The following is a 10,730-nucleotide window of genomic DNA, read 5'->3' as shown; positions in this document are numbered from 1 at the left end:
ATCAATAAAAATTACCTTTACTGGGTTTTATTAAAAAATCTTAGATTTTTACCAACATTTTAATAAATTTATATATAAAGAGTCCGGTAGCAAAATATCCTAGACCCGCAAAAATATCAACTGTAGAACGTTTTGATATTATCAAAATTAAAAAAAACCCAGCACAGGAGGATAGCGGCATACTTGGGTCAAGTATAATGATATCTGACAGTGATTAAAATTACTATCATAAAAAACGCTTCGATGCAAATCTTTAGATAGTGTTTAATTTAAAAAAATTGGTGGATTATTCCAAAAGCTACAAGATTTGCTATTTCCTTTTTTATATCCTGATTAAGATAAAGTATGTCGAATTAAAAAGGGATATAAATATTATTTCTCATAAAATAATTGTAATGATCCATACATTTTTTGAAAAGATATAGAAATATAAAGTTAATAATGTAAAGTATAAAATATAATATCGAGAATTTTCACACAATAATAGCATTCGGTAGCCATTTTCACCGTGAAGACAAAATAAAGTCCGAAATTTTTTTTTTTCCATAATAAAATACATTACATTAGCTTTAATTTAAGATATATATAAATGCGTCAGACCTTCCGGAACACTTTCAAAAGTTAAGTTGAAAAAGTTGTCATTTTAAATCCCCCCTGTGGGCAGGTAAAGAGTCAAATTTATAAAAAAAATATACCAAATGATAGGTAAGGACATCATGCATTTATAGAAAAAAAAATATATTGATATGTTCATTTTTGAAAAAGTTACGGCAGTTTTTAATAAAAAAAATTTTGAAAATTAGCGATTTTTAAATTTGTAATTTTTTTGGAGGTTTCCCCCAATTACGGGGAACGAGGGAAATTTTTTCAATTTTGAAGGGTAATGTCTTCGACTAGATACGATTTGTGATCTTTTGACGTATCGTTGAAAGAAATCCGTTCGGTAAGAGCTGAGAAAAAGTGGTAACAGACACAAAAAAAAAAAACACATCATAGTAAAACCAATACCTTCTCAGCTTTGCATCGAAGCTAAAAAGTTAATGATGTGTATATTATATTTTTTTTTTGTGGCATTGACGTAGTCAAAAATCATTATTCGGGAAACTGATAATTTTTCCATAAATATGTCGAAAAATACTCAGTTGATGTCTATCAGCTCATTTTTGTAGACCCAAAGTTGATTTAGCCATTTAGCATAGCGCTTATAGCTACATTTTTAAAATCTATTGTAGCGACCAAAACATACGCAACGAATATTCTCGAATGTTCTCGTTATCAAAAACCTTCGAGAAACTTCGATAACGCCATAAGATAACCTACGCGGGTATAGAATATTCTAGAATTAGCGAGAGCCTTATCGGAGCTATATATATATCGGAAGAATCAGTCAGTTCAGTTAGTTCAGTTCAGACTGTCTAGTCCGCGATACGCTACACGACCGCTACACCCCGCCGCTGTTGTCATCGTGTATTATGTTTACTTCGATTATTTTATTTTTCCTTACTGTATATACATATATTTTCTTTTAGTGTTTATACGTCTATTTTAGTGTTATAATTTTGTTTAATAAAAGTCTACCGCCATTTAAATAATTGTGTGTTGTAAGATATAACCCACACTATATTTTAGAAGAGAGATATTCTGTAGTTTTCTCATCTATTTGCTAGCTAAGTCACTACCTTTTGATTTGAGCATTTCGAAACTCAATTAATTATTACCTTAATAATAATGGAATATTTTTCTATTGTCTGAAAAATGATAAATTACGTGAATTTGTAATAAAGCGATATATTACCATATAGATTTCAAATTCAATTTAAGGGAATCCATATAAAACTTCGATTTTTCTTTTAAAATATTTTAATTTTAAAGTGGACTTTAGACCACCATCTTTTAAAATACTATAATCTAACATTAAATTTTTTGTGATCTAAAAACTAATTCAAAATTTTTGACTTAATGATAAATTATTTTCTAAGAGAGCTATTTCAAGATATCAATGTCTCTAAGATGTAAAAATTTGAAACATTTTAATTATTTGTTTTTCATTAGTCAATTGCTCAAATTAATTTTAAAATATCAATATTTAAATTATTATAATAATACTCAAAAGAGTAATTAAAAAAAAAAAATTGCCATAGAACTTTTTAGTTCTCAAACTGCTATTCGTCTTTGATCTTCAAATTTGAAATTTGGTAATCTAGTTGTCCGGAGATCTAGTTGTGAAAGGTTTATTGTACATCTACCTAAATTTATCAGTTAATACAATATCACTGCAATAAGTTTTTAGTAAACTGATAATGATAACAGCATTTATACTTTAAATCAAATTTTAGGTGAAATCTCGGGGCTCTATTTTATTATTTAAAGAATTATAAATTTTAATTATTATAATCTGAGCACAATTAACGTCTCGAACATGAATAATAGTAATAACTCTTCCACCAGTCTAATGACTGTGGATAAGCCGGAACAAAACGAAACTGAATTTAAGTGTACAAATGGTGTGGAAAATTTATCAAATGTTCGAAATTTAAAAGATTTATTGAAGGTTTCAACACAAATGACAAGTGCTAAAAACGAAGAATGTGCTTTAAATTCGAATAGAGAATTTCTTGAAGAGGTAAATATTTATACTGTAAATTTTTTGATTGAAAATGTTCTATGTTACATTGGTTAAGATTAATCAATTTGATTATACAGTTGACAATATTGCATTGTATCTGTTTAATAATCTATAAACTAGATGCTCAATAAGAGTAACTTTTTATATTTAATATTAATTCAAGACTAATTTCGAAATTTTAATCAGAAAAAAAAATTTCTTGAAAATGTTCTGTCTACAATGTCTGTAAATGTGCACGAAGAAATGAATAATTCAATAAATATATTGTTAGATGTTAATAAGAGTGTAGAAGAATATGAATATGCATTTGATGTCATTGAAGAGTTTATTGAAAATATTGATTATGCCAATGGTAAGTTTGTTATATTTTAAGTTTTCTTCTCTTTAAGTAATAACAATAGATAAAGTAATAGCTAATTAATAATGTTTAAATTCTTTAAATTTTGCTGTGTCGCATAAATTCGGAGTTATTTTATACAGTTAAACATTTTTTTCTTTTAATATTTTATGAAAATATTGGAGTAAAGTACTAATAAATTTATGTAATCATATTTTTAAACACTTTTACACTTAATTGATTTTGTTATTTTTACTTAGTTAATTAAGAATTTTACAGTTTTAATATTTTGATAATATTATTTATGGTCAATAATTATTATTAGTATAAAATATTTGGTTTTTGATTAAAGCAATGTTTATTTGTAGATTTTCAAAAACTTGGAGGATTTCAAGTTTTTATTCCTGGTTTAAAATCTTTACATTCAACAGTAAGGTGTAAAACAGCTGAATTAATTGCAACTCTTGTACAAAATAATCCTTATTGTCAAGATAAATTTATGGAAGAATCTAGTTATATTCAACTATTAATAAGTATAGTACAAACAGATTCAACTGATGAAGTACGTGTTAAAGCGTTACATGCACTGTCAGGTAAAAAGAGAAAAATTTCCAAAAATATATAAGATAACTAGTAGTGTTTGAAACTCGGAAATTGTAGAAAAATTATGATATGAACTGAGAATCAAACCTAGTTCTCCACTTTCCAATAAGAGCTTTCTCACTAAGCTACATGTCAGATATAGAACAGCATTCAACAAGTAATGATCTAAATCTATTTGGATGGCGTTTGCCCAGACGTTTTATACGACTTATGATTATATCTAAAGAAATATTGTTAATTAAATCATTAGCAATCATACAAAAGAATTCATTAGTTTCATTAAGCGTTTCAATAATAATATTATAGAGGATTACATTTTTGCTTTAAAGCCTATTTGATGCTTCAATGATTATTTCATCAGATATTGGGTTAATATTTGGGCTATTCATGGATTCCAACAAAGAAATTTAATTCACATAATAAGTTAATATCAGTTTTTAAGGCATACAGATTTATACTTAATGTAATTTATAGTATAGTTTTCTAATCATCTGTGAGTAAACACAGTATTCACATCAAACAATGCTTCCTTATGAACAAAATTTTATGTATATGATAAATACAATACATTTTAATATCTTTAAGGCAAAAGTTATGTTACATAATTTTATACTATGATCGGCTGATTTTATTTTGCAGATTTTTTTATGATTTCTGGAACAACTCTTTAGTTTGGGGTACTAAGGCATTCAGCATCATCAATATTTGTACGGCCACATTTAGACTTAACAAAGTACTTCTTTATCATTTGCCTTGATAGGTCCGAGTATGAGAAAAACTTATCCAGCCATTGTTTCCATTGAATAGTATTTTTTCTAATTAATAAATAATGCTTTATCAACACACATAGAATTTAATTTTTTTTATTTTGTTTTGAAATTTATAAAAAGTGTTATCACCAAAATAACTATAACTTGTGAATTAAAAGTCGTATTGATGTAAAATTTTTATATGTGTCATTTGAAGGTCAGTACATTCTAAAAAAATAGGTTTGACAATAATGATCATATCTTACATTTATCCTATGAACTTGTTGAGTGATGTGTTAAGTATTGTAGGCTGCTGTTCTTCCAACCCTAAAATCCTGGATACGCTATTCATGATAATTATTTATTAGTTTTATATCTCATTAATATGTTTGTAGGCCTTGTTCGACAAAATGTAAATGCATTTTGGAAGTTTATTGGTTATGGAGGCAACAATTTAATTTTGGAAGCTTTGAAGTCTTCATGCAATAAATTGAAAATTAAAGCTGTATTTTTAGTGTATTCAACCTGTCATATGGGGAATGATATTGCAGGTAGTATTTATTTAGGATTGCTTTTTCATGTAATGAATAATCATAAAGTGTACTTATAACATAAATAATAAGCAGTTATCTACTTAAAGGTACATATTGTAAACAATTTATTATTATCATCCTTAATAACGAAATCGATGGTCGGCGACCTATTCTTTACCTGTCTTGACTGATAGTCGTCAGTTAAGACTAATTGAGAATTCGTACGTGGGTGACGTCGCGTCACCGTAGTGTATATTCTTTTATTTTTAGTGTAATTGTAGTTTTTTTAATTTTGTGCATTGTTATTAAGTTGAGAGCTATATTATATGTGATTAGTCTTAATTTATAAATCGAACACTTGTGTCATTACTTAATTTTATCCTCGCTTCAAACCATTTAGTCAGAGGTTAACAATTTTTCAGAAGTGAAATTACCGCTATACACCCAGAGAAAAACCTCGATCTATATAATAAATTCATTGTTCAATTTGATAAATATATCATTACTATTGAATCTATGATATATTTATCAATATGATAATTTTTTTTCTTGTCTTGAACAATAATTATTTATAAGAATAATTATTTTGTTTGTATTAATAGAATATTATCATAAATCCTTGATAAAATTTCTCTATCAAAATTGATTGAGGTTTTTCTTTGGGTGTATTATATACGTTTGAGGTTGCATTTAAAAAAACATTCGTCGGAGAATTATTATACGCGCAAAGATTTGCTAAAATGCTTGAAAGGGTACAAAATAGAGACGAAACGGTAAATGCTTATTTTCACGCCAAAATGCGTGTTTGTCAGCCTCTGAAATTCGACTTTGGTGACATTAAGGAAAATATTATGATAGGCCTAGTCATCAAAATAGTGATGAATTATTGAGTGATATTGTAAAACTCGATCGTGTTGACAAAAACGCATCTGAAAGAGTTCCATGACGTGTCAGGTCGTCTGATCCGTTTACCAACAACCGAAATTTGTTGTCGTCTGTACGTCCGTCGAACGAAACATGGCGTACGTCGTTTGAATTGTCGTTTAGTTTAGTTAGTTTTATCTCACGATCGGTTTCCGGGAATCGACCACCTGAAGGCTGGGCGTAACAATTTACAATTTTTTAGCTGCCGAGCTTAAACGGCCGACAAGGTGTCCGTGAGTGTCCAGAGCCACGGCGAACATAAGTTAGTGCTACTAATCGTTTTGTGAACTCGACCAACTCGGCGAGTCAAAATTCTGTTCAATCAGCAGTGGGATCTGTGATTAATATTGTGGATACGGGAGCATACATACCGTGTATATAATTCATGATAACATTTTTAGAATAAATGATAAATTTGATGTTCAATGTTTAATTTATACTGGATCGTCTTCGTGTTTAATTTAAAGTGGGTCTAAAAACAATAAAATTATGTGATAACACTATGATTTGAAGCGTTGGCCCTAGTTACGACTGTTGTTGGTAAAATAAAATTGAATGTGATGATCAAAACTGTAACGTTCTTATGGCTCACTATTTTAGGGGCTCGGACTACCAAAATATTTTTATAGGCCTCCTCAGATTGATGATTTGTTTGTATTATTATCATAAGTTAGGCTCTCCAGTCGTTTTTCTATAATAGATTATTCTATCACCTAAACATTTTACCTTGTTATAGAATTTTTATAGCTTAATTATATAAGGAATAATAACTTAATTTGAAACAAACCTAGCATACTCGAGAATTCCGTAAAAAGTTTTCAATCTCTATTATCATCATTTTCTGTGCTAAACAAAGTAATTATTTCAACACTAGCTATTCGATTTTTTTAAATTTCATCTAAATCAAATAATATACATTTATTATTCAATTTTTCGTGATAATTTCAAATCAGCAATTATATTTTTTCTATCACCAATAATTTTTGATATTATTTCTAATTAATGAAAAACTATAGGATATAACTTGAAAGAAAATAGTTCTTAATATTTCAATTGTATCATCTATTTAAATACCAAAAGTTACATAGAAATTATTAAAAATTATTTAAAATTATTTATAACGATAAAAAACTAATTAAAAACACAAAAAAATTATTACAGATTTTGATTTTTAATATGTTAAAATTAATCAGTACAAAATATCATTTTTAACCTATTTTGTGATTTTTTAAAATTGATTTTTTGAAAGTTTATAATAAAATACCTTTTCAGCTTCTCATCGAAGCTAAAAAAGTTTGTTACCATAACTTTTAGCCTAACTTCAATTTTGAAATTTACATTGTTAAATAGAAAATTTTATGAGAATGAAAAATTAGTATTTTTAAGATTAATATGGAGTTAGGAAATTGTATAATTACTATTTACCGTATATTTATCAAAAAAGCTCAATATCTTTTTTGTATTTTTATTGTAATAGATCACTCTAATCGAAATCATAGTAATCATGTAACAGTAATTTTTGATGTTTAAAAAGATTCTACAATTGAAATATTCAGATCTTAATTAATTTTAATGATTTAGTTTAACTAAAAAACCGATCAAAATGTTGTTAAAAAAATCTACTCAATTGAGTGTATTATAAAATTTGATTATGATTGTTAAAATTTTTTGTTAAATTCAGTTGAAACTAACAATCATTTTTTTTTGCGATTTATAATTTATATGGCAACATGTTACCAAAAAATTTGGACTATTATAGACTGTTAGTAACACACACGAATAAAGTTAAAAAATTAATATATTACAAAGTACAATTATTTAATTTTGTAGTTGAAACATATTACCATTTCAAACCTAATTCGACAATAAATACTATAAAAACATTAAAAATTAATGATTTTAATTGTCCATATAGAGAATGTTGGCTAAGGAACTTTAAATTGATAAAGTAAAAATTTATCAATTTTTGAGGGTATATTTAGCTATATAATAGTTTATAATAGTAGATCATTTGATGTATTATTAAAAAAAATGAGAGCTGAAATAATAAATGAGAGCTATAAAAAAAATCACATAGTAAAAAACTTTAATATGAATAAGAAATTTCTTCAAACGAGGGGACACTACAGTGATGGGGTCCTTGATATTCACTAAAGTTATAGAATCTAAATGAGTTAAAATTTTTTTTTTAACTCAAAAACTTTTTAAATTTTCTTAAAATAAAATAAAAATATAAAATCGAGAATTTTAACACAAAAATAGCATACGGTAGCCATTTTCACCATGAAGACAAAATATAGTCCGAAAATTTTTTTTCCATAATAAAGTATATTATATTAGCTTTAATTTAAGATATATATATATATGTATAAAAGTGTCAGTATTTCAGGAACACTTTCAAAAGTTAAGTTGAAAATGTTGTCATTTTGATTCCTCTGCTGTGGGCAGGTACGGGTCTGATTTATGAAAAAATATATAAAATGATAGGTAAATATCTCACGTATCTATGAAAAAAAATTATATTGATTTGATCTTTAAAAATTTTATGGCAATTTTAAGTAAAAAAAATTGAAAAAATGTCGAAAATTAGCGATTTTTAAATTTGTAATTTTTTTGGAGATTTCCCCCATTTACGGAAGACGACGAAATTTTTTTAAAGTTTGAGGGTACTGTCTTCGACTAGATACAATTTGTGATCTTTTGACGTATTGTTGAAAAAAATCGGTCCAACAAGAGCTGAGAAAAAGCTTATATTTATTTTAATTTAAACAATTCTCCCAAATTGACACTGATATTTAAGGGTTTTAAGTGATATTAAATTGGAAAAATAGAAATCTTAGACTCTATGAAAATTATTTTTAAGCTACTCAAAAAATTAAATATTTTTATTTTCTCATATTTCCTTTTATATATATAAAAATGTTATAAATTTCAATATAAAAAAACCCAGCACAGTGGAGACGTGCCACAGATTTCATTTTCAAAAGTTCTACTTTTTATTCGCATGTTTTAAATTTTAAACGCTATATGTATAAGGGAAAGGTTTCAGAATTTCGAAAGAACGATGTCTGATATAAAAAATATTTATAAAAAATCCAGCACAATAGGGTCGCGGCACAGTGGCGACATGTCATAGTCGGGTCCAGTATAGATTTAATCTGACAGTGATTAAAATCACTATCATAAGAAACGCTTCGATACAAATCTGTTAATAGTGTTAAATTCTAAGAAATTGGTAGATAATTATAAAAGTAACATCGACTACTATTTCCTTAATTATATCCAGATTAGTAATTCTTTTACTTATATATTATATAATTTTTATAATTAATTGTTTTCAAATTATTATTGATTTTGATTTTTAATGTGTTAAAATTAATCATTTTTAACCTACTTTTTTTTGTTCTTTAAAGTGAAAGCTTATAATTGAAAAAAAAATGAATTTATTAGCAAAACTTTTAGTTCAACATACAAGTTTGAAAATGACATCATTAAATAAAAAAATGGTATTGTTATGATAAATATGCAATCAGGAAATTTTATAATTACTATTTACAGTAAATTTTTTATTTCATCCATTGTTAAATTCAGGTGAAACTAAAAATCATTTTTTTTTTAGATTTATGATTTATATAGCAACATGTTACGAAAAAATTTGGAATTTTATAGACTGGTAGTAGCATACACAAATAGAGTAAAAAAATTAATAAATTTAAAAGTAAAATTATATAATATCAAAACTAATTAGACAATATACTTTAAAATTATTAGAAATGAATGATTTTAATTGTTTGTATAGATAAAGCTGGTTAAGTTATTTGTTATTTGATTAAAGGATTTTTTTTTATTAATTTTTGAGGGTAATATCTTCAACTAAATACGAATTGTAATCATTTGACGTATCGTTGAAAAAAGTAGGTTAAGTGAGGGTTGGAAAAATAAATCGCGGCCTCAAAAAAAAACGCATAGTAAAATAATATTAACATAAATAAAAAATTTCTTCTCACGAGGGGACACTATAGTGATGGGATCCTTTATATTTATTGAAGTTATTGAATCTAAATGAGATAAATATCAAATGATTTGAAAATTTTATTTTAACACAAAAAAAAAATGCAAAATAATAAATGCCACAGATGGATTTGAATCTCGTACTCTAAGTATGATAGCCACAAGTATTACCGATTCGGCAACTGTTCGTTGCTTTCGTCGCATTATAAAATAGGCTATTTAAGCTAACTCAAATGTAAAAATTACTTTTTCGACTTTAAAAAGTAAAAAAATTTTAATAATTTTAATTTCTTATGTCTTATGAACTTTATTCTATGTCAATTAAATTATATAATATTCATGAAAGTTAGTGTATTCCCCTAATAAGATATTTTAAAATAAAATAAAAAACAAAACCCAGGATTTTAACACAAAAATAGCATATTTTTGAATACGTTAGCCATTTGCGCATAGAAGATAGGTCGGGACAAATTTTTTTTTTAATTTTATAGTACATAAAATAAGCTTTAATTTGATATATGTTTAAAGAATGTTGTATTTCCGGAACATTTTTAAAAATTAAGTTGAAAAAGTTAGTTTTTGTAAAAAAGTTGCTATTTTAAATTCCACCCAGGGAACAGGTTAAGTGTTAAATTTTTAAAAAAATGATATCAAATTAAAGGGAAATATCTAAGATTTTAGTATAAAAAAAATGATGTTGATTTGTTATTTTTGAAAAAGTTATTGAAGTTTTAAGANAAAAAATGATGTTGATTTGTTATTTTTGAAAAAGTTATTGAAGTTTTAAGAAAAAAATGTCAAAATTTACTGATTTTTAAATTTGTAATTTTTTTGAAGATTTCCTCCATTTGCGAGGAACGAGGGAAAATTACGAGGGTAATGTCTTCAACTAGATACGATTTGTGATCTTTTGACGTATTTTTGAAAGAAATCGGTCCAATGAGAGC

General features: G+C 26.1%; 1 protein-coding gene across 1 annotated transcript in view; it reads left to right on the top strand.

Annotated features, from left to right (window-relative positions):
• The first annotated feature begins 2,299 nt into the window (after window positions 1-2,299).
• LOC126899670 (uncharacterized) overlaps window positions 2,300-10,730 on the top strand; it is a 10,407-nt gene continuing 1,976 nt past the window's right edge. Inside the window, exons 1-4 of the mRNA XM_050674755.1 lie at window positions 2,300-2,623; window positions 2,813-2,978; window positions 3,332-3,556; window positions 4,711-4,866. Of these exons, the coding sequence (XP_050530712.1) occupies window positions 2,420-2,623; window positions 2,813-2,978; window positions 3,332-3,556; window positions 4,711-4,866 (751 nt within the window). The 5' untranslated portion in view covers window positions 2,300-2,419. The remainder of the gene's footprint in view (window positions 2,624-2,812; window positions 2,979-3,331; window positions 3,557-4,710; window positions 4,867-10,730) is intronic.

This window comes from Daktulosphaira vitifoliae, unplaced genomic scaffold (assembly GCF_025091365.1).
Source record: "Daktulosphaira vitifoliae isolate Bord-2020 unplaced genomic scaffold, ASM2509136v1 Scaffold_2, whole genome shotgun sequence".
In the NCBI taxonomy this organism is placed as follows: domain Eukaryota; kingdom Metazoa; phylum Arthropoda; class Insecta; order Hemiptera; family Phylloxeridae; genus Daktulosphaira; species Daktulosphaira vitifoliae.
This window is presented reverse-complemented; position numbering and strand designations above follow the sequence as displayed.